Source organism: Leptidea sinapis, chromosome 21 (genome assembly GCF_905404315.1).
Source record: "Leptidea sinapis chromosome 21, ilLepSina1.1, whole genome shotgun sequence".
Lineage (NCBI taxonomy): Eukaryota > Metazoa > Arthropoda > Insecta > Lepidoptera > Pieridae > Leptidea > Leptidea sinapis.
Window position 1 is genome coordinate 4,212,785 of NC_066285.1, and position 26,294 is coordinate 4,239,078.

Below are 26,294 nucleotides of genomic sequence, written 5' to 3' on the forward strand. Positions count from 1 at the left end.
CAATATTTCCGATTCAACACAAAGACGTTCGTATTTTGAGCACCACATCTCCTTCTTTTTGCATCCAGTAATTGTATTTCGAAGCTACTATTGTGCCAGAGTCCGCACTCGAGGAGCCAAAGAGATGCGGCTCTGGAGCTGCACTTTGCTGACCACTGGTTTGACTAATTGAGAAAAGCTTCGGTAGTTAGTCAAATTATTTCATTGTAAGGCAAAGTTATGTATTAATGAAATCATTTATTGATTATTAAATATATCTTATTCTTAGTTACAATTCTTGAATATTTTTTTGAACACTTTGCCTCTCCTAATGATGGAGTAAGAAAGGAAAAATAAAGGATGGATGTGGCAAACATCAGAAAATTTCTAAAAACTTTTATTTATTATTCATTACAAAATTAGTATAAAACAACACTTAAAAACATTTAAAAAAAAATATTACTTTTTTTTTAAACTATTTTAAAGCCAATTATATTGGTAAATTATTTTCAATTATAGTGGTAAACAATTGTTTCAATAGATTTTTTTCTGACGGATTTAATTTCGCAAACGTCAGTAAATTTCTAAAAACTGTTATTTGCTTTTTAGTTACAATAGTAGTCTATTTATTATATAAAAATAAATTGCTGTTCGTTAGTCTCGCTAAAACTCGAGAACGGCTGGACCGATTTGGCTAATTTTGGTCTTGAATTATTGGGGAAGTCCAGAGAAGGTTTAAAATGTGAATAAATATGAAAATGCTCGGAATTAAATAAAAACAATAAATTTGTTTTTCCTTTGTTCTGTCCCTCGTCGTTCAGAAATCAAAGTAAAAAATAGTTTTAAACGAATAACTTATAAGAATCTTTAACGAATAACTAAGAATATCGTAGACATTCTCTGAAGGTAAAAAACAAACTTAATTTTAACGACGATTTTAACTTGGTAGATTTTATGTACGATTTAATATTTGGTAGGTCTGAGACTCGGTTGTCATCTATTTTTATACCACTTAAATTGTAATTATTGATTTTTTTATTATTTCTTTATATGGCAATACCACGTTTGCTGGGTCAGCTAGTAAGTAATAAATAAACAAATACACTTGAAGATTATCAAAAAATATTACTTTGCAAATTTAAATAATTTTTTTAAAACCATTAAATTATAACTGTTGAAAATTGTTTCAACTGATTTTTTTCTGGCGGAAGTACCGCGTTACGTAACGAAGTGGTTTAGCCTCTCATAAGAAGATATCACTTCAAAATCAGAGTAATTATTGCCACCTACAAACAATCACTATAAAATTACGCAATTTAAAGATCCTTTTGCACTAGCAGCCGAAATCTTGTTAATGTGACAAATTTACCCACCTAGTTTCCTTTTTTTGAAACAAATCAGAAATATGAGTCTGCCCAAAGAAATATAATCATAAACATTTAATATGTTATATTATATTATTGTATGTACAAAATATACATTTTTATAAATATTTTTTTTTATTCGCCCACTAAGGGCAGGCTATAGAATATAGATCATACCGCCTAGTTTGTATAAATAAGTAATAACAATTTTAATTTAATCTAAATAAACAAATTTATAAAAATATAATCATAATAATATTAATACTATAGTTTAAGTAGGCATTACTATAGTTACAGCTACAGCGCTGTTGCTGCCTACAAGAATCAAGACCGAAGACGCCGGTAGGCGGTTGGCGGTTGCAGCCTGCAAAATGTTGTCTAGACAAGCGTGAATTTAGGAACGAACGGCGCATGCTCCGTAGTCCGTATACGTACAACTGCACGCCTTGAGGCTGGCGCGCTCTTCCAAGTTCCTACTTCGAACAACCAACTTGTTGATTGTTCACTCACTTCACGTCAGTCTATCGCGAACGATGTGCCGGGCGGTCGTGTCGCTTTTCCCGCCCGTTCACACTCAAAACTTCGAAGTCCTTTTACGAAATTATGTAAAGTTTCAAAACACTTTTTCGCATACAACAGTATAGGTATCTTTAGTGTGTAAACAACTTGTACAGTTTTATATAAGTAGTTTAAGGTTATTGAAACTTAATAGGCTTACTCGTTTTACCTGCATGCCTTAGCCCACGAGTTGTGCAAAGCGGTTACTTATATTGGATAAACGAACATTTTTCAAATGGATGTGCATATGTTTTCTGTGATTATGTGTAAATACAGAACAAGGTATACGTGATTCAGTGAGTTGAGTACAAGTGAGGTGTTTATTAATTGTAAATTGCAAGAAACAAAGTTGTTAAAATGCTAATGTGCCGAGTAAGAAGATGCGTCGCTCTTTTCGTTGGGTTGTTCGCGGTGGCGTCGTCTCAATACACAAAAGGTGGGTGTAAAGACCTTATTTTACCTGATCCATGTTATACAACGTTATAATGGCAGAGGGATAAACCCAACATAGCGTGGTAATTGTTTGAGTCTAGTTTTCTTACTTCGTAGTTTTATCTTTCAATGTTATTTATTTTATATATTTCGTAGAAATTCGTATTTCTGATGACATCATAGTCTTATTTTTCTTTCAATATTAAGTATATTGAATCAATATTCAATAATGATTCAATATAATATTATCAATCAAAGGTGTTGACAATTTTTATCATAAACCGGAACTAGATAAATATTGAAGGTATATAGGTACTTATAATATAATAATAATATGTATTATACATGCCGATCCTTCGGTAACCAAGCCACTAGAATATATATATATATAATATGTAGGTAGGTACCTAGTAATTTAAACTTTTAGAATCAGGGCTTTAGTTTACAATTTATTTCTTTAATATAAGTAGATAGATACAATTTGTTTGTACAAGACAAATAATTAACGCCGACCCCGATTAACATTTATTACCTACATTTCATAATATTTGTTCTCACAATCAAATATTTATAACTACTGAGTGATAAAGTTACTAACATTCTCAAAATAATGAAACCGTAAATATTTTTCATGATAAGTGATGAGAGTTGGTGGTAAGAGATATAATAACGCCCAGCCCTCCAGTCTGTGTATGGTATTACCACATACCTATCAGTACCACCCACTACTTTACAATGCCATGGTCGCTGTAGATTCTCTGTGTTCAAACCGAATTAATACTGTACATAAAAAGTGCATGGTATATTCATAATTATGTTGTTTTAAAACGGTTTTAAAAACAGAAATTAAGACCACTGAGATTTTTAAGTTTAATTGTGTTTAGTTTAGTGTTTACAAGTACCTAATAATTTTTTAGTATATTACAACATAAAATAGTCTTGGTGATCTTGCTTGGGATATAACGTGAACATAATGGAAATAGTGTCTTGGCATTGGTCCGCGATACGAAAGCAAATTTTCGAGTACATACCTAAATCGGACATTTTGAAGTAGGTCAAAATAAGGTTCAAATGGCTAGTCCGTTACAACCTAAGCTCAGAATGAGCGTATAAAAATCCACTACATCTCCCACTGGGTTGGCAAATATAAATATAAATATAAATAAAACAAGTAGGTACCTACGGTCTACGGACTACCTTAATCCACTATAGTATGCTAAAGTATTACAAAAACAGGTACCTATTTTTAAATATTTTTCTTCTTCGAAAAATAACTATAGTTATGGAATAGGTTTACTCTAATTATTGTTCGGATTATATATTATTGAGTAGTTGTTACCGCAAATATATTTTGATATCTTCCTATAATTAAGTAATTACGTTAAAATTCAAATATGTATTTGGTTATTATTGATACACATATAAATAAAAATATATTACTTCCAGTGAAGCTCTTTCTAGTGACTTTGGAATGTATGAAATTATATATATTAGAAATATACATATAATGTTCACTAATATATAACGTTATTTATTATGCATGAATCGCGATGCTGACCATACATTGGATAATAGGTTAAGCTACCTATAAGTATGAAGAAACATTTTGAATATTTCTAGAACAATAATTAATGTAGACCGTTGGTACCTATACTCAGCTAAGTTTTTCGTCAAGTTGTGGTAAATAACTACCATACATGTCATTTAACTGGTAAAACAAAGGAAAAGCTACTTTCTACCTACCTGTAACTGTATACTGAATCTATTGTTCTTGGAACATAAAAACTGGTTGAGTTCATGAAGACAATATACTACATAAGACTTATGTTGCCAGATTATGTTGTTAATATTGCCATATTTAATTTCACATCTATCAGGAAATTACATTTCAAACGTAGTTTTTGTTAATGTTGTTTGTTAGGTACGATTGTTTTTTTTACGTCTGTTGAGACATAGGTACAGGGCTTCTCCAACTTCATCAACATCTTTCAGATTATGCTATTTCATCTGCCCACCGTTTAGTCCTTGCCTACATTACGTTAAATTCCTGATGGTAGCTTCTTCTAACGTGTAAATTACTTAGTCCACCTTCTGTCAGTATCATGTCCGTTCAATATGACCAGCCCATTTCAATTCCAGTGCCTGTGTTAGTGCATCAGTGTTCTTGATTTTCTGTCTCATCTAGTGCTTCTTACTTTATGTACGGTAGGTACAAATTCCTAATTATTTTTATGTAAAAACTTCTTTTTATTGCTGTTTGATTGCTCATATTGTAATGCAGTAGGTACGTGTTAATTATTTGCACGTAATTTTAACCTGATTATTAAAATATTGTAAAATAAAAATATGTCTTATATTAAAGATCAAAGTAATTTACAAAAGAACCTCGTGTAATGTGAAACTGGTATCTAGGTATTAAGTATATTTCTGTGAAATCTTCATTCAAGGGACAATTAATGATTGTTATTGTGTTACACTGTGCTTGGCTCCATGTTAATGTTGACTGTTGAGGTTCTGTCTCAATTAATGTCATAGTTAATGTTGGACATAATGTTATAAATTACTTTATATATACGGTTCTTAATTATTACTGTCGGATTGTCTATAACCTCCTAAGCCGGCAAAACATCTAATTGCGGAATATGTAAAACGGGGCCGCAGTTTCACGTCAAACAAACCGCTTGCCATTTCTTCGCGCCCTTTTATATTTATAAATATAAAAGGTTTGAGTATATACAAATTCCTTTGCTACTTAAAATTTTAGCTTTAAACTAGCTGCTGAAATACCTTTAATAAACTACGTTGAGTAGTCGTCAGTTGTATTTAATTTAAAAACTCCTTACTCAAACAGCAGTCGTTAATTAATTTTAACCGATTCTCCCCACAAATTTTCCTTTATATGGCAACACTTTAGAGTTAAACTCTGTGACTGGCGAAAGGTGATCGTGGCTCCGACCGCGACACCGTCCTATTGTTAGAACTCGCTATTAACCGGTATTTTGTTCGATACTTAGTTCAAGCTAAATTAGACCTTATTTTATTATGTTATCAGCTGTATTTGTGCTTCTTATTTAAGAGACAAGTAAGACTGGATTCGCAATTAAGTAATGTTGTCAATAGTTCTATAAATTACCAATGGCTAATTTAAATGTGCCTATATATAATATAAAGGTGTATCTATAACTTACAATACCTATACCTGGCAGTTGGCTTTATATCTAAAAGAAGGTCTTTAGATAGTCATTTCATTATTCAAGGGCTTAAATACATAAGTCGCCGCGCAGCCTACATAGCTGTATCATTGTGCGTGAACTGGGCCCTGCTTTTGCGATCTTTAAAACTTGTTAAAGTCATCTTTTTTTGCTATTGTCAGTCATATATATAAAACCTACATAGTATATGTACGACAGTCCGTCTGTCTGTGTGCATGTATGTTTATAAACCTAATGTATTTATCTGTCAATTATACATCCCATTAATCAAAAGCACGTTGGCGAAATCTACAATGGCCGACATAGAAAAAATTTTCTCTCTTTTCCCAAAGTACTTATTTAATATGTAACTACTTTCAGTATTATATCTCAATGTTACGGTTTCTTTTCCGAACTAAAGTAGAAATCTATATTTAAAGTTATTAGAAAAATTGTAAGTAGGTATTGTCATTTAAAAAAGAATTAGGTACTTAAATTTTATCAACTTTGTAATGCTTGATAAGATAGTAATATAGGTATTAACACTATTATGGCTAGTAACTGCTATAGTTAACACAAAAAATCGAAATTCGAAAATGGTATACCTAAGTAAAATGCTTAAATATCCTATTGAAACGCGATATCTGCACGAAAAATATTCTTAACAATAAAATATAACCTTGGAGATACTTTAATGTTACTATTGTTGGGGCTAGAAATGAATGAAATGAAAATGAAAATACTATTAACAACAGCATTAGCCTATACTTTATAGCTATATATCTGATTGTACAAGTATCTTTTCAAATACTTTGTAGGTAAGTGGTAAGTCTTTTGTTGCCAAAGTAGGAATAAGGAATGTAACTAAATACCTATATTGTTTGAGAGTTACACGAGGAACAAACACAAACAAACTTGTTATGCCTACTACTCGGTTGGATCGAGTTAGTAAGTCTTTTGTTGGGCGATGTATATGCTTCTACAATATCATCCCAGAAAATGTACAAAACAAATATGTTACGAAATTTAAAAGAATTGTGAAAAAACGTTTGTGTGGGAAAGGTTATTATAGCATAAACGATTTTCTTAATGACACCATGGACTGGGAATAAAGCGAACACCCTCAGGCTCTTTAATTATAAATGTTTATTGTACGATATAACATTGTAATCCATATTTTATATTAGAAAAAAAAGCCCGCTGAGTTTCTTGCGCCCATTCTTCTCAGGCAGTCTCTTTTGAATGGGTGATAGATTTTGACGTTCAATAAGTGATTTTAAATCCTATTTTGAATAAAAATATTTGAATTTGAACTTCTTATGTTTTCGAATTGTATAGAACGAGTTTATGTACATTATATGTATATAGGAACAATTTCGGTTGCGTACAATTGTTGTTTCTGTTACCATTTCTAGACAGTTCAAAATCCGGAATCTTCATTACCGTGAACTGTTATACAGAAATAGTAAAATAGTAGTCAAATTGATTTTTTTATTATTTTTATTATTTTTTCCCGTCCGTGCGACAAACACTGTGAGAAATTCACCTTAAAAAATCAAGTCTTGGAGTTTATGTAAGTACTAGCTGACCCGGCAAACGTTGTTTTGCCATGTAAATTGTATTGATCTTTTGCTTGCTAGTTGATAAGAGATGGCGCTAGTTGTATTCATTAGTAACAATCACACTTCTTTTATATTTACCTCACACGATATTTTTATTCACACGATAGTTTTATAAATTATAGCTTATTTTTTATTCTGGTGTGTAAGCTATATTATGGTAAAGTTTCAACAAAATCTATTCAGTAGATTTTGCGTTAAAGAAGTTCAAACTGGATGTATTCCAGACATACAAACTTTCACATTTATAATATTAGTAGGATATTTTTAATAATAACAAAGCTACTGTAACCTGAAGAACCGACATAACCCAACCAATAATAATTTCCTGTCCCTCACAATAACCCATTCATTACACTTAATTTATTCTCGCACTCACCTCACGACATTATAATTTATCATAGCGTGCTTTTGTCTCACAACACGCACAATGCTCGCTTGATGTGGACACTTTGCTCGTCACGTTGAAAGGTGTTTAAGTAAACCGGCAATGGTTATGTCGCATGTGTCGTTATGCGCTGGCGCTTGTAGCTAGTTGTGTGTGGCTTTGCGGGTGCCATTGTGGTGACGTCACGAACTGGTCACTCATTGTGCCCTTAGCTACTAGTGATCAAATGCTTTTGAGTTTAGTCACAACTGCTAGATTCTTGCTTGTACCTAGGTGTATTTAGATACAAGCAAGTTATAAAATCAAGTAAGTTTCCTGTTTGAGGCTTCTTTGCACAGGATGCCGGCTTGTTGCAAGCATATTTTGTGTTAGGTACTGTTTCATTTCATTTCAAAATTGATGCTTGAGATAGATTCATGAGATCGCGTTTGTCGGTTGACGACACATTGAAAGTAAAATTGATACAAATTATGATAAATTTATTTTTATATCTGCACAAGGGTCAAGTAACCTATGGTACAAATAACTCATGAGCTTGTAACTATAGTGATAAACTGACCCTATCACATTATATCGATTTGCGGACGTTATATTTATATTTAAAACTAAAATTATTAAAAGTACATCTTAATAGAGCTCCTTGTTAGACAACGCATGACAACAGAACAGGTTTATTACTTAAGTACCAGTAAGTGTGTGTGTGTGTGTGTGTGTGTGTGTGTGTGTGTGTGTGTGTGTGTGTGTGTGTGTGTGCTGAAAATAGAAGCTAACAGTGCGCCGCTATTTTATTTCAATGCGTTCACAGCTGTCGCAGTCTATCTATACGTATAAATTATCAACGTTTAAAACATGTCTAATACGAGTCGGACTCGTACACACAGTGTTATTAATAAAAAGCAATGAAAAATTACTCCAAGTTTAAAATTACTTCTCCCTGTCATGTAATTCTGTAGTGACAAAGGTAAGATTAAAGTTTTAAATTTGGAATAGCTTCACTCCGCGTTTATTAATACAATAATTAAACATATCTCCAGTTAAACAGTGGGTTTAAATATAATGTAATAAGTATGTTCAATTATGAAATAACACTATCTAGATACCTACCTACTTTAAAAATACATTGGTTTTTATTAATTTTTATAGCTGTAATTAAATGCACATTGAAAAAAATTGTGTTATCCTAGACAAGCGATATTTATGAGAAACAGTCCGCGGATATAATTTTTATGGAAACTAGTAAGTAACGATTTTTAGTCGCAGCTCACTTGTTATTATCGCACTGATAATTGGACGTAGTTCCTGAAAAACGTTCCAAGCCACAAACATAAATTTTTAAGGAATTCCTGTTTAAAGTAAATAAGAGTGTTTACCATACATGTAGGTTGGGCTACTAAGTCTAGATGTCATTTAAAAGAGTGACAGTAGGCCATTTTTTGTCAGTCCGTTAACATGAATCACGTGACCAGTTTTGTGTTCTTAACTCAATTTCGACATGATTGTGGTATAGAACGTTTTTCTGGAATTACGTCCAATTATTCACCCACGTTAGTGCGATGGTACCTATGTGGCTTTAGGATTCTTAAGTATGTAAACCACCTCAGCTAATATTTCCTCTTAAGAGAATAAAAATCCACGAAAACCGCACTTTGGAGGAAAGCTCCATCCAGGAGAGATTCACAAAACCGCAACTGTTTACTCGGAAAACACAGCTAATACACAAATTTCAAAAAATTAATAATAATAGAATAAAAAGTCATAGTTACTTTATCTAGTTTGAAACAAACCTACAACTTCATACAGCATATACATGTGTAACCACCTTGTAACTGCTACTATATTATAATATCTAGTCTAGTCTTTTATGAATGTATCCTATTCCTATTCATACAAGTGAAACATAATCGCTCGTGGTTACTGAGTAGCGGTAAAATTGTTATGGAATGTAGTGTCAATACCACGTTATCTGCTAACTATATATGCGACCCTGGTATGTTAATGACGGTGTTCTATTACTGTTGGCAAGTTAGTAGGGATGTAAGCCGGTTTGTAACTGCAGCATTGTTAACATAAAACTTACATAGACTTTTTATCTCTTATCAATTTTTAGTTTTAAGTTAAGTTCTAAGTTGTTTAGCAGTTTATGATCCAGATGAAGAGTTTGACTACTTTGAACGTATTACCTAACAACGGTCAAAAAAGGTGAAAAGGAACCTCCCACTGGTACAAGTGCAATGCAGATGTCGGCTAGATTATGGTTAACACAACGGCGGCTATTTCTGCCGTGAAGCAGTAATGTATAAGCGTTATTGTGTTTCGGTCTGAAGGGTCCCGTAGCTAGTGAAATTACTGGGCAAATGAGACTTGACAACTTATGTCTCAAGGTGACGAACGCAGTTGTAGAGCCGCTCAGTTTTTTTTTCAATAATCCTGAGAGACACTGCATTGTAATGGGCGTAACTAGTAGTTTCCGCTAGTAATACCTAGTATGTAGTTGACCACCAAAGATAATTATTTTCTTGTTGCATACTTTTCAGAGCTTTATAGCCTAGTTTTAGTCATTTGTCAATTGCCCGATAGCATCTTATAATTATTTAGCTCGAGGCAATCCAGTGACACTGGCGGGCCGACATAGTGCAACCGTTACAAAGTCTTGATTAAAAATACTTTAAATTGCTGGTCAATAAATATCTACCATATTTCGGTGCTGTCGCGAAGGCAAGCAATATTGATAAGATGATAACAGAAATAGCTCACGTGACGTACACGAAAAATGCTTAATCGATAAAACTATAATATTGTAACCACAGACCGAACTCATCAACACGACGTGTTAAATCTTCAGTTGCAAGAGAGCTTTTTCCACGAATACAATCACATTTTTATCTTTACCTTAAAGTTATTTTATACCATTTATACTAGAGTATAGAGGTCTAATATAATATAATAGGTACAAAATATTTTGGATACAACATATAGTTTCCGAAATATTAAATTGTTCAGTTAGTTGCAGCACCGGAGCGGGGTCACAGACCGCAGTGACGTCACTACACTGCACTCACTAATGAGTAATGACTACGAGCGATGGTATTAAAAATGGTATTATTGGTACGTAACACGGGCTTTTTACGTCGTGCGAAATATTCAAATAATGCGTGAACGAAAAAAAACTAGGTACCTACTTACTCTCTTGATAATATCGATCACAAAACTAGTGTGTTTCTTAGCATATATATTATGAAGTTTTAGATATTTGATGGACCTAGTAATATTCTACATTCATCTCTTTTATATTTTTATTCATTCTAGATTACGCTACATCTTAGGTCGATGTCTGGTACTTGCGCTACTATGAGATGCAATTTGCTAACTCACATTTTTTTCCCTCCTACTTAACGATAAACAATTCAAATTTAATTATTCGTAAGAAGAGTTCTGCGGTCTTTCTTGTAGCATGGATTTACTATTACAAGAAACATAGAGATCTCTGTTCCCTTGATGATGGTCAACCCGTGCTTGCCTTCTCTAGGCGTAGACCCACAGATTTAGAAGAAAATTCGTCAATGCCTTATCAATGTCTGTATAACAGTATAACTACAGAGCATGGAGGGTAGAGGTAGGGAGTATCATCTCAAATGGGAGAAAAGTGTCCAGCTTATGTAGTAAATAACAGTTCAAAAACCTTCCACAATGGCGCTGGTGTAGGCACAGGGAATGAAGTATGGTGAATGTAGCAAATGTAAACTAATTGAAGTATTCTGAATTAAAAAAAATAATAGTATTCTCGACTAAAGTAGGTAGTTAAATAGTGAACATTTCAACAAATTACGTTGTACCAAATAATGTTTTATGAGAAAACGTGTAGCTAGCGTGATTAGTATTCTTTAAATTTGGCGCTTCTTTCAAGATTTCAGTACCCTGATGCTAGTCTGTCGCCACCCTAATTTAATGCATTTTGACGGACACTTTTTATGTACACAGATGATTCTCCTTGCCTCTATCTTCCATTGTACGGAGATAACTATTTGAGACACTTTTTCTTGTATGGCACTTACGTTAAAAAACCGTAATCTCTTTATATTTTAAACTATATAGGCTCTTCAATTAAAATTTTGCTGGTATGTGTGCTTCGCATTCTCCAGGGTAATGACCGCGTACAGCAAGCTGATAGCACGTCGGTGAAATGAAACCGTTACCAAATGATTATGAAATATTGCACGGAATTTGCAGGTCGATAAGTATCGGCTTCGCTTGCTTGCTACTGCCGAGGGCGGCTATCAATACTGATAAGGTGATAACAGGAACAGCTCACTAACTGCCATGTTGTTTTATATTCCGACTCGTAAAATATTAAATCCATTATAGGTGTATATTATTAGCTAGCTCTTTCTAAAAGCGCTCTTTTTTTCTCCTATTTTTTTTAACGTTTATTTAATTCACAATCGGAACCATAATATAGGCAGTTAATTGAACACACAAACCAAAGAGGATGTACATACTACGTTATAAGGGGCGGGACTGCCTAATTAAAAATTTAAATTTAGTTTAGTATGAAATGTGCAGTGATTTGACATAAGTGTGATAGTAGTAATTACAGAATCGCGATTGGCCACGAAGTATAATCCGGCAAAATTTTAAAGAGAACAGTTGCTTAAAACGTATTGTATTTCGGCTATGTATGTTTTTTACAAGATTATAGCCGTCATCTTCAATCTATCAATATCTGCACGTTTAAAAAGTGATTCGCCATTTTTTCTTAGAGAGTTTCGCTAGGCTGAAATAAACATTCAATAAAAATATTTCAGATTTTTATGTAATTGCAAACACATTTTAAAACGTTTGTTTAAACGTATCTTATTCCGTCCCAAAACGTACTCAGATAAGGAACAATTTGCAATTTTCACAGAGTAGTGTCTTGATAAACATATCTATCGAGTAAGGCTCTTCACGCACGGCTACAATAATATAATAATCTACATTGTAGCACGATACATTTCATTACATCTTTCCATAGAAATCAACAGAACCACACACGACAGAAATAACGTACATTTTCACATCTTCATATCTTAAGATACAGAGCGATTCGAAACTATACATTTATATTACGATACATCTTTAAAAATCTCAATACAAAATCGGGTCGTATACCAATGGAATAAAGGGAAATATTCATTGTATTAGATAATGTGTGATATAAATGTGATATAAACACACAACAGATGTTGTGTGTGTGATACATTATAGGTGCCGTGTGTGGAGCCCTTAATCTACACAATATCAAGCTGTAAAATAACTGTACTGTATGAGGTAAGTGAGTACCGTATTGATTCAGTGGCACAATGTCGCAATGCACACAAGAGTGGCAGACCGTAACGTGTGTTCGTAATTCCATGTTTGTGTTTAATTCACAACACCGTCACGCCCACTGCATGTACTAACACCAGCCTAGGATCGAGTTTGAAATTCGGACTCCTCTAAAACTTTTAAATAATCAATTGAGTTTTACAAGTTTTATTTTTTAATAAGGGACGAGACGAGCAGATCGTTCAGATAATAGTAATTGATACGCCCTAGCCATTACAATGCAGTGCAATCAGGATCCTTGAAAAACCCCAAAAATTCTGAGCGGAACTACAACGGCGCTCGTCTCCTGGAGACATAAGTTGTAAAGTCTGATTTGCCTAGTAATTTCACTAGCTACGGCGCCTTTCAGACCGAAACACAATAATGCCTACATATTACTCCCACCCAGGATCCTCCCACTGGTTTCTTAATTTTCACTCACTAGTTTCAATTTTTTTTTTCATTTTGTTCAATCAAACTTAAAGTCAATGTGTAATGCTAACGTGAAATATATTGTTCTCAGTTAAATTAAATCAAACAAAATTACTGTATAAATTTAGGTCAAGGACACTTTAAATTAATGTCAAAAGTTTTTTTTTATTTTTCTAATTACCACCACTTCAAAAGTTGAGCTTTGATGAGAGTAAGTCACAAGAAACTCATTGCAACTCTTTTAAAGTTTATTAGTACTAATAGTATCTGTCTTGAGGCTGGTCATTATATTGTACGGGATAATTTTTACAAGATAAGATGAGCTGTTATGATAAGTATTAAAAACCTATTAATTTAGTTAGGTTTCATTTTAATATTGTAAAATAAGCGTCGTATATTGACTGGTCTATTTAAACTTGTGGTAAATCAGAAGATGGCAGAACCCTTGCTACAAGTTTTTGCGTTTCTATTACAAAAAAACGGGTTGCATTTGGGAGTGCTACCCGTAATTTGAGTGAAAACCTATTTTGGCGCGTTATGAATTGCATTTTATTTATGAATTGTAGTTTATTAATTATTAGAAACATTAAAATACATTTAATATGATTTTATGAATCATCGTTAACACTTTCGACAACTCTTGTAGTATCATCATTGTCATTAAAATTATTACAACCTAAAATAGAAACTATAGGTTCATGGTAACTAAAATAGGAAAAATTTTTTTTTTATTCAAATAATATATAATAATAATATATATCAACATTTTTTTTTTCTAGATGCGATCGCGGTCTGCTATATGTACATGCATATATGCACACACTATGCGTCTCGTAACGGTGTCGCAAGTCCATAGATTTTGATCTCATCTAAAAATATGCATACCGCGCATGTGGAATCTGTTGTATGCATCAAGTTGTAGCTTATTATGGCGTTGAGTTATAGACCAAACAGATATCTACTATTTTAGTCAAGTTATAGAAATGAGCCAAGTTAGTGTTGTTCTGAGTCGGTACCGCGATTATGCAATGTATACACAAGTAACAAACGCGTGTTTGTGATTAATTCACAAGCCGGTCACGCCCACATCAGGTCCTATCTATTGATGGGCTAGTGACCAGGCTTGAGATAATTTCAAATAGAGTTTAACTGCTGTAATACCCACTGTTATGGTTTTTTGACATTCCAATTAGTACCAACATTCAGTTATGATATTATTAATAGAATAATTAATTGTAACCTGTTTATATAATATTGTTTTAGTTATTATATTTACTATATTTTTAGTAATTGTAATATAACATAATCACATGCAACATCTTAGTAATGTCACTTTAGACTTCAAAACTACGAATTTTGAAGTTTGAAATTATTTTGACATCGACTTTTGACAACTGACAAACCATTGACAATGAAAAGATGTCTGCTTCCATTGACAGTTCCTCATTAAATTAGTTAAAATCATGTTTTTTTGTACGTAATGGCAACATTGCGTACTATAGAGACGTATTAGTTATGGGAGATTTATCTAACGAATATGAATAAGGAATTTTATCGAACGTTCGCTAGGCTTAAAACACGTTATAACTAAGATAGCTTTATACCTTCGAAAAGCGTTTTATTATGAATAAGACAGTATAGGTGTATTATATAAATTTGCGATAAATCAGACTGAAAAGAAATCTATACTAATATTATAAAGCTGCAGTGTTTGTTTGTTTGAACGCGCTAATCTCTGGTACTACTGGTCCGATTTGAATGATTCTTTCAGTGTTGGGTAGTCCATTTATCTGGAGGAAGGCTATAGGCTGTTTTTTTTTTCAAAATTAGGGATCCGTAATAAAATTGCTATTTTATAACACAAGGTGTAAAATCGAAAACCTATTTTTGCGTGCGCTGCAAAAACTATTGACAATAGAACAAAATGATGTACAGGCTATAATATAGGCAATATTTTATTACTTATAAAACTATCGCGTGAATTATACTTTATATGGCAAAACAACGTTTGCCGCTAGTCTATATAGTCAGCTAGTCTTTTATATAATCAAATAATTAAATACCAAAATAGTCATATTCCTCAATTGCAATAAAACTTAATCCGTTCTTATATAAAATACAACCTAATTAAAGTGGAAGTTAGCGCAATAGATTCCTATTAAGTGAATATCTTCCGTATGGTTCCCGAGGGCACCATTCGCCGGCAAGCGAACGGTTTACTTTAAAAATAAACCTGCACAGATTGCTATTATCATCAGATCTGTGACCGGGGTATACCTGGATATGAGCACTTAATTGAGTTCGATTTCCTATTACTGCTTTGTTATTATAACAGGTATTGCTTTATAATTTGTCATCAATAACTTAAAATGAGTTTTATGTCATTTTTTATTATCTCTTTTATTTGTTTCTGTTTATCATTTTCAAGCAACGTCTCACTGCTTTGACTGGGTTTACTTATCTGTTACTTACTATTACAAGTGGAAGGCTCCTTTGCACAGGAAGCCGGATAGATTATGGGTATCACAACGGCGCCTATTTCTGCCGTGAAGCAGTAATGTGAAAAAAACAGCATTACTGTGTTTCGGTCTGAAGGGCGCCGTAGCTAGTGAAATTGCTGGGCATATGAGACTTAACAACTTATGTCTCAAGGTGACGAGCGCAATTGTAGTGCCGCTCAGAATTTTTGGGGCTTTTCAAGAATCCTGAGCGGCACTGCAATTGTAATGGGCAGGACGTATCAATTACCGTCAGCTGAACGTCCCCTATTTTCATAAAAAAATACTAAAGTACATATATTATAGCTTCGTATATATATATTTGTATAGGTTTAATTTGTTTAAGTAATAGTGAGTAAAGTAAAAAAAATATGTGTACAAATGTCTCGTTAATATTGTTAATATAATTATATTAAGATAATTAGTTAAAACTTATTTTGAAGCCAAAAATGAACCATGTAAGCTCGAAAACACAAAGAAACTAATTCCCTAAGGAGAATATCCCATACTTTCGAAAGTCGACTGAAAAATACGCATACTATCGTAATACTCATACACTGCAATGTTAAGAGTGACATTTGAACATGTTTGTGTTGCGTTCCATCACTATTAGCACTCCAGTGAATGATTGCTTATTGTTGCGGCCACAATACCCAATCAAAGCTCATTCACTCGCACAGCCAATCAATCGTTTACAATGGTGTTGCGATAAGTAGGGCTAGATCAAGTGTGATTTGTGAAACTACCCTCATTTTAAACTTTCAAAACTCCAATCATGGCTGACTGTTTACGACTTGGCAGTCCAAGTTACCTTTAACTCATAAACGTTTTTTCACAATTCTTTTGAATTTCGTAACCCATTTATTTTGTACCCTTTTGCGATCTTGTTGAAAACACATTTCAAGTAAACGGCTACTCTTTTCAATCAAATACAGTATTTTACAATGGCTGTAATATACATAACAAATTAGTTTGTAAGGTGCTGCAGCACATGAGTCTTGTTTAAATAATATAAATTATTTCATAAAAAGTAATAAAGAATTAAATATACTATAAATTATCGTATATTGGATCAACTTGATGATGCATCAACTTGAACATCAACATCAGAGCTTGAACTCTTTGTTTGTGCAAGGATGCTTCGTGAACTACCATGATGGTCGTGATTATTTTAATTTTGACTAACAAGTCGTAAACAGTCAGATATGATTGGCATTAGATCTCTGACCTGTATAAATACCACTGGACAGGCTGTTCCATATGTTTGACAGCAAATTTTTTGTGACTATTTGAAGCGCCACTCGCGAGCGTCTAGAGAACTAATTTTGACGTATAATACAAATGGCTGCGAGTGAACGTACAATACTCTGAAGTATTTTTGCATTTTGAATTATTTTCGTTTGTTTCCCGTGCTATTTATACTTCAAGAATCAACGTAATAAAGTACACAATTTTTTTTGTAAATAGTTTCTCACCATCTATCGATTTTTCCTGAGGTTGTCATCACTAGATTTAGTACCGCAGACTCTCGCCAGTACAGTGGTCTAGAGTAGAGGTCAGTGCAGTAGATCCTTAGTAATTTGAATATTAAATAATGACAATTCAGGTATTATCGGGTTGTCAGGTTGTCTACGCGCTAGTATATTCTATGTCTCTGTTTAGAATAGACCTTCAAAGGGGACACCTTTCTACTCGGAGACTCCTATCCCGTTCAAATTTGGTTTTATTGAGGTAAGTATTTATATTGCAATAACCACAAATAGAAACAGCCATTAAATATTCATTAATGTTTAATTAACGAATTTGTTCGATGTGGTTCGTTTTACACGGTTTGGTTCATTAAGGAATTTGTATGAATAATTTATGTCTTCTAAAATATTTACAGGTAAGTTCTGGGCGCCTAAGTGTACTATATATGGTGGTGAACATCTAATTAGAAACACTTCATATGAATTCTGGAAGTATGAAATCAACGTGCAATATTCGTGAAACAAACATATATATATATATAGGTATGTGATCTGGCCCACACTATTGCTCTATGGTCTAGAGTGCACCCGAGTATCAGCTTGAAGTATTACACCACTTGTAACAAAGTGCTGCACGAATTTTCGAGGGTATAGTAGGCACTCTGTGCATGACTTTGTCGCTGGGCATTGCGAAGACGCTCGTCATTGTATGCGTATTCCGTATTACCACAACACACATAACAATCTTAAATATTATATCATCTACAACATTTGGATGTGTGCCGTTATTGTAGTTTTTACGAAACATAATCAGAGTCCAGACTAAGAAACTTATTCACTTTACAAGGTGACCCGTTTATTCTTCTATTCAAGAAAACGAGTGACTAGGTCGATAGGATTCATATAAAGAACGCTCGTAGAAAAGGGTTGATGAAAGTAGAAATAAGCAAGAGAAGGGTCCTGTCACTCTATGGCTGCCTATCGGACAGACTGGCTTGCGAGAACGTAGGTTTCCATCGCCACGGGCAATGGTTTAACCGGGTCACCCTATAGAATTTTATTCTAACGGATGGACTCTAAATAAAAGCTTCCTTGTGCGGTGATTCCAGGACTATACGACATTTTGCTTTCAAAAAAGCGCGTACACTTTTCTAAAAGGCCGGCAACGCTCCTGTGATTCCTCTGGTGATGCAAGAGAATGTGGGCGGCGGTGATCACTTAACATCAGGTCGTATGACCTCCTCTTCCATAAAAATATAGATATGTAATGTATACGTACTTAATATTCAGTTTAATTACTAAGCAATAACACGAATCATATTATTTTTCTTATCGAAGAATAGTTGTATCTATCTGTAGGTACCTACTACCTACTACAATTGATAATATAATGATAACCTAGTTCGTTACGATAGTAAAAACAGTATTCACTCAAATCGTATAAACTCAACAGCGTTTTTATTTATTTAAAGGCATCACCAATATTTCAAGTTACATTGTGTTGTAGAGCCGCGGAATCAATAAACTTGCGGGATATTGAATTTGTTAAGTCACGTTATCTTGAAAGAAGAGCGAATATGGTGATGGATGGAGCAGAGTTGAATACAATATCATAGAGGCAAACTTATTGGATATACGAGCTTGCTTGTTCACGTACTTCAAACTTTAATATTCAATTTACACGCGAAAGTATGTAAGCCTAGTATTGCTTCGAAGGCTGAGTTGTCTAGAAAATTCTTAGTGCAACTTCAAAGACAAGTTAAAATCATCTAAAGATTTTTTTTTATGAAACTTAGGGACGAGACGAGCGGGATGTTCAGCTAATAAGTAAGCTGGAAATTGACACGCCCTGCCCATTACGGATTATTGAAAAAGCCAAAATTCTGAGCGGCACTATTGCGCATCTATTGCGGTCATCACCTTGAGACGTAAGATGTTAAGTCTCATTTGCCCAGTAATTTCACTAGCTACGGCGCCCTTCAGACCGAAACAGTAATGTTTTCCACATTACTGCTTCACGGCAAAAAAAGCCCACTGGTGAAAATCTTAAATAACTTCCAATATTTATCGATTGTTGTTCAGCAGTAGGTAAGCGTCGGTGGCGCAATAGGTAAACCCTTTAAGTCATCTCGTCGACCCCGGTTCTATCCTCGCCCGTGAGTATACGACGTACGAATGATTCTAATTCTACGAGAGTACGCGGTGATCACATTACCATTAGGTAATAGGTATGTATTAGTGGCTCGTTTAATATTGCCCTCCTCTGATATAAAAAAAAAGTAAAAAGAGAGTTTAGCGCTAGCCGATTCTTCGGTGGCGAACGTATATGCCACCCTAATTTAGCCATGCGGGCTGGGTGTTTGTGTGTGTGTGTGCTGTAGACTAACAACACTAGCGGAATTAACTCTTCTTAGATATATTCGTATATTACCAGTGGGCTCGTTTGCACAGGATGCCGGCTAGATTATCCATAGGTGCCACAACGGCGCCTTTTGTTACCGTGAAACAATAAGCTTACGTTTTAATTACTGGGCAAATAAGACTAAAAAGCTTATGTCTCAAGGTGACGAGCGCAATTACTGTGCCGCTCAAAATTTTTGGGTTCTTTTGGTTTCTTTCCGGGCGTATCAATTACCTAAATTATAATATAATTAATTAAAGAATTAGTAAGTAATTATGGATTGAACAAGTAGGTATTGCTATCTCAATATATTTTCGTGCCAAATTATACTTCGCTGTTAACTTTCAATTTTAAAATGTGTATAACTTATCACGCTTGTAATCTGGGGAAATAAATCTAGCAGATCCGCTTCGTTGTAACTTTGTTGAGCGGAAATTTAAAATGAAACTGCTTCTCTGTTTGATTTATAAATTTCCCCAGATTCAATTCAGAACGGAACATAATATAGGAACTAGGTTGATTATAAAAATAATAAACAAATTTGTAAGCCATCTTACTCGTACAGGAAACATTTCTTTGCGTGAATTGAACATTAATTTTATAATACCGGTTATAGATTGTAATTTAGATTTACTACCGCAATGAATGAAACTAAGCGCTCTTTTGGTTGTAAGTCGCCCATCTTAACCCATATATATATGCCCAGAACAATTTTTGGTCTCCGATTTCTTTATTTTTTGTATATATGACTGCTTGAGGCGTACTTATAAAAAAAGATGGAAGGTTGTTTTTTAATGGGTCGAAAATTACCCCTAGGGCAAATACCCATACCCATGGGTCGTTTTCGACCTTATACTAAGGGTCAAGTCAATTACTGTTGAATATTATTGTCCTTACAGTGTTGAAATTGTTAATTTATGAATTCAATTCAACATTTCAAGAATGAAAGCCAGAGAAGCATTTTAGATGTAAATTAACCCCACATTTTTTGCATGCCGTCACTGTTTTATTTATGCACAATCCACGTTTTGAAGCCAAATCTTATTGGATTCCCTCTGATATGCTGCTTACAACCATGTCCTCCGTAATATAGATCGGGGCAGGAGACCTGGGCCCAGGACAGGGTTCAGTCAGGAGCATGAACCCAAAATTCTAAGCGGCATCGCAGCTGCGGTCGTCACTTGACGAATAAGATCTTAAGTCTCTTTGGCCAATAATTGCGGTAACGATACGGCGCCCACTGTCGGCGGCTTGATGGAAAAAAAGAGTGTAGTCGCCTACTTTGCATCCTGTTTAAAGAAGCCTACTGGTAAACTGAGCATAACCTCGTTTTGCCTTCGTTACTATCAATCTACTATTTCCTATAGATCTACTGAATGAAAATTAAAAAATCTATTCAATTTTCTATTGATAAATGGGTTACTTTTCTTTTTTACTGCACATTAAATCCTATTGGGAACATTAATAGACAAACAACAGTGAATACTAATAATTCAGGATGTTTTAAATAAATATTACTTCGTGTAATCCTTAATGAATCCATTGTTTTATTGTTACCTAGCCTTAGTGCTGCTATATACGTTCCGCATGACAATTAACTTTTGCTTTCGTGGAATTTTATTAATTCCGAACATATTTCATTAATTATACCTTACTTATACCATTACCTAGACCCGTTTGAATGATAAAAATATAAGAAAAGTATAGTGCTTAAATAATCACCAGTTTACCAGTGGGAGGCTCTGCCGTGAAGCAGTAATGTGTAAATTTTTAATACTTTGTTTCGGTCTGAAGGGCGCCGTAGCTAGTGAAATTACTGGGCATGTGAGGCTTAACATTTTATGTCTCAAGGTGACGAGCGCAATTGTAGTGCCGCTCATAATTTTAGGGTTTTTGAAGAATCCTAAGCGGTACTGCATTGTTATGGACAAGGCGTATCGATTCCCATCAGCTGAACGTCCTGCTCGTCTCGTCCCTTATTTTCATTTTAAAAATTAAAAATTCGCGAATTTTTCAATATATCTCTTGTTTCACTACTTTTGCGTTGATTGTATGAGACCGGAGGACTGTCATATTATGATGGTGAGTCATCACCTTTGCTCCAACTCCAGGAGAATCAGACGAGCGTTGCCATTAATTTTTCAAAATCGTTAGAAGATATATTATTACATTAAAAAAAAATACCTATTTTTACCTCTACTGTTTGTTTCACCCTCCATAGGAAACATCAATTTCACCTCTGATTAACTTTTCAAACTAAACCAAGAATGAAGGACAGTGGGAGGCTCCTTTGCACAGCCGGCTCGATTGTGGGAAAAAAAAATAGCTCAATAAAACAGTAATGTTAAAGCATTATTGTGTTTTGTCTGAAGGGCGCCGTAGCTAGTGAAATTACTGGGCAAATGAGACTTAACATCTAATGTCTCAAGGTGACAAGCGTAATTAAAGTGCCGCTCAGAATTTTTGGATTTTTCAATAATCCTGAGCGCCACTGCATTGTAATGGGCAGAGCGTATCAATTACCATTACCTTAACGTCCTGCTCGTCTCGTCCCTAAATGTCATAAAAATAATTAGGCTTTTACGATTATTTATTGATATATTCGTCCCATGAATATCATATTGTGTATCAAATAACCTCTTTGTATTGGGCTGTCTTACCTGAAAGTCCTACTCGTCTCGTCCTTTATTGTCATTAAAAAAAGGCAGCCGTGGGTTATAAATTAGATCAGCTCACCCAAACCCAATTATATATATATATATATTATTATTATATTGACATACTCTTACACAAATTATCTTGCCCCAAACTAGGCAAAGCCTGTGCTATGTGTGCAAGACAACGATATATTTAATACGATATACTTACTTAAACATACATAAATACAAATAAACATCCATGACTCCGAAACAAACATTCATATTCATCATATAAATGATTGCACCTACCGTGATTCGAACCCGGGACCCCTAGCTCAGTAGGCAGGGTCACTAACCACTGGGCTATTGGGGTCGTCGACACCAGTAATCCTTCAGTCCATACAGATAATATAAAACCGCTGTCAAATATTGCCACCAATAAAATGAGCGCCAATACAAAATTAATCAAGCACTATTCGTATTATTGAATCAATGCTTATAACTTTCGCAAGTTTGCTGCATGAGTCAGTGTATGAATGTGTTCACAATTCACATCGGTTGCGGCAACTTTTCACATTTATTGCCATTCAAACTTGCGAGTTATATTTAGCTCGGAGGCACACGATTCTATTATTCTAGATTCTAGAACGTTCTTTGAGTTATGATTGTACGGAGTCACAGCTGTCACAACACTCGTAAATATTGGTGTATATAGTCCTAGTTGCAAATGTCGGTGGGTGTTCTCTTTCTTGTATTACATTAATTAAGTATGTGCTCGTTTTTTGGTAGTTTTGTTGTGGGAAAACGTAACTTAACTAACAAGACCTTCACCTGATGCTGTCCTACTCAGGATTCTTGATTGAACCCAAACTTTTCATTCACTTTGTGACATATATTTTTTTTAAGTCTCATTAGTATCAGCCAACTTTTAAATTATATAATAACAAAATTTTAGGTGGCCTGCAGTGCAGAACCAGTGAAGCACCATGAATTATTATGTCAAAATCTGCTATACTATAGTACGCCTTCTTTGTCAAAGAAGCTCTAATATATTTCTTAAATTCGTGCTTTGATAAACAATACTGTTAGTCGAGTTGTAAAACAAAAGACAACTCGAAGGTAATGGACCAGAACGATTAGAAGAGGGCTTTTCTATTTGTACCGTTAAGTTTAAGTAATTGAGGAAACGACATTGTTATCAACTTCCAAGTATCGAAGATTTGAATAGAAGTTAATGCGGCCAAGTGTTTTCCTGACACTGTTACAAACCTCTAATATTATACTCTATTTATAAATTTAACGCATCTAGGTACCTACACTAACATACGTACTAATATCCATTGCTATATTTAATGGACGATTTCTGCCGTGAAGCAGTTATGTGTAAGCATTACTGTGATTCGATCTGAAGGGCGCCGTAGCTAGTGAAATTACTGGGTAAACGAGACTTGACAACTCATGTCTCAAGGTGACGAGCGCAGCTGTAGTACCGCTCAGAATTTTTGGGTTTTTCAATAATCAGCCGGGCGTATCAATTACCATCAACTTAACGTCCTGCTCGACTCGTCCCTTATTTTCATAAAAAAAAGCAGGGTGACATTATATTATTCCATATTCCATAGACATGTTCTAGGGGTATCTATGATACCAGTAGGAGGCTACTCTGCACAGTATGCCGGTTAGATTATAGGTAGGTACCACAACGGTGCCTTATTCTGACGTGAAGCAGTAATGCTCAAGCATTATTGTGTTTCGGTCTGAAGGGTGCCTTAGCTAGTTAAATTACTGGAGGACTATTTACGACCTGTCAATCTGAATCGATTACAGTATTTATTCATACCTCGGCCTTGATACATATATATATTTCACTTTCCTATAGAATAGGTATATAGACACTAAAGGAAAGTGAAAAAATAAAAACAATTAACTATAATTTACATCTCATCTACTTTTATTCATCGATACTTGAACAAACCTTCGAATAATATCCAGAATTGGAAATACTCAAACTATAAAAGCAATTATCTTTGAGGGTTGAGAAAAAAATAATGCTAGCAAGTGTTTAAGAGTGCGCTTAAATTCTAAGTACTATTACTTCGTTGAAGACCCCTAGACGAGGCGATATTAAGTGGTTATTGTTTTTGTAAAACGTATCGAGTGCTTAGTTTTACTTCATTCTAGTTACAAGCCCTCATCGGCCAAGCTTTGTTCAAACTTCAAACAATGTAAGTACTTAGATACACTGTACATCTCGAAATTTCTTTAACTATTTTACTTGAAGCCTTTCTACCAATATGGACAAAAGGGACGCTTGAAGTTTAATGTAGGTACCTATGTATTTACATTGAAAAGAAAAATATTAGTTACAAAAACTTCGTTCGCACGAATTCTTAACTTCTTAATGTAACTAAGCATTACATTACCTCTTAGATAATTTATGCGTCTAAATAGAGTTTTTTGCTGCTAGACAACCGATGAAAACAGGCCAGATTTATTATATTAGTGTGCGTGACAAGGAACGTCATACAGTCGCGATATGTATTTCACTTTGTGTTAGTGTGCGTGCATTGCTCAAAATAGAGGTTAACTGTCCACCTCATTTTTTTCGACGTTTTCACAGCTATCGCAGTGCATCTGGTCGTAAAAATAATCTCAGCATTACCTATATTATACTTAATACGCAAGTATCCATCCCTACTCTGTGATTATAAGTATCTATATACTAATTATTACACATTATCAGGATTTCATTGACATGTCAGTATATTATATTGATATTTTACCAGTGGGAGGCTCCTTTGCACAGGATGCCGGCTAGATTAGGGATTGGATACCACAACGGTGCCTATTTCTGCCGTGAAGCAGTAATGTGTAAGCATTAATGTCTTTTGGTATGAAGGGCGCTGTAGCTAGTGATATTAATTGCAAATGAGACTTACTTAACATCATATGTCTCAAGGTGACGAGCGCAGTTGTAGTGCCATTCAGAATTTTTTTGGGGTTTTTCAAGAAACCTAGGTCCGAATTCTCACTGCATTGTAATGGGCAGGGCCTATCAATTACCATCAGCTGAACGTCCTGCTCGTCTTGTTCGTTATTTTCAAAACATTGAGCTAAAAAGCAACCGAACGATATAAACTTATCCGTTGATCTCCAAAAAATATAAAGGATAAAGATATCGTATATAAAAGCTCTGAAACCAGATCTCATATTGGTAACATCTATCTTTCTCTGACACTTCTATTAGCCTTTTATGACTGGACACCATAATCCAAATAACTCTTTTATATACAGTGAAAACACATTATGCAGATGTAAAATACTGACATTGTTAATAACGATTTGGTAGACTATCACTATTATTAACAGATGTATCAATAATGTGTCTAATATAACATTATGACAGAGCAAATGTAAAGATAATGGAAATTGTGAGGTCAGTAATGGAAAACAATATATCACTGGATATTATTACGACTGATCAAACATAGGTCTTGCTGTATGATTAAGTACTCTATTTATGACGATGTATTGTTACCAGCTACACCCGGCTTGGCCTTTGTTTATGATACATAATTTTGAAAGAAATAAGAACCGAGAGTGATAAAATAAATTATCACTCTCAGTAACTGCATGTCTTCTGGTGTCCCTCTACAGTGCGGTTATCGAGTAACTTTCTTCAACTTACAACCAAATTGTTTAAATTATTAAAACTCGTGAGACATGATAAACTTATTCGCGGGTCACCTGGTGTTTAGTGATCACCGCGGCCAACATTCTCTTGCAACACCAGAGAAATCACAGCCTGCCTTTAAGGAAAGTGTACGCGCTTTTTTTTGAAGGTACCCATGTCGTATCGTCTCGGAAACACCGCACAAGGAAGTTTATTCCGCAACTTTGTAGTACGTGGAAGAAAGCTCTTTGAAAACCGCACTGTGGAGGACTGCCACATATCCAGATGGCCACTCACCCTGATGAAGG

At 34.4% G+C, this 26,294-nt stretch overlaps 1 protein-coding gene across 1 annotated transcript in view; it reads left to right on the plus strand.

Moving 5' to 3' along the window:
* The first annotated feature begins 1,850 nt into the window (after nucleotides 1-1,850).
* LOC126970402 (DE-cadherin) overlaps nucleotides 1,851-26,294 on the plus strand; it is a 199,558-nt gene continuing 175,114 nt past the window's right edge. The window contains exon 1 of the mRNA XM_050816231.1: nucleotides 1,851-2,337. Within this exon, the coding sequence (XP_050672188.1) occupies nucleotides 2,259-2,337 (79 nt within the window). The 5' untranslated portion in view covers nucleotides 1,851-2,258. The remainder of the gene's footprint in view (nucleotides 2,338-26,294) is intronic.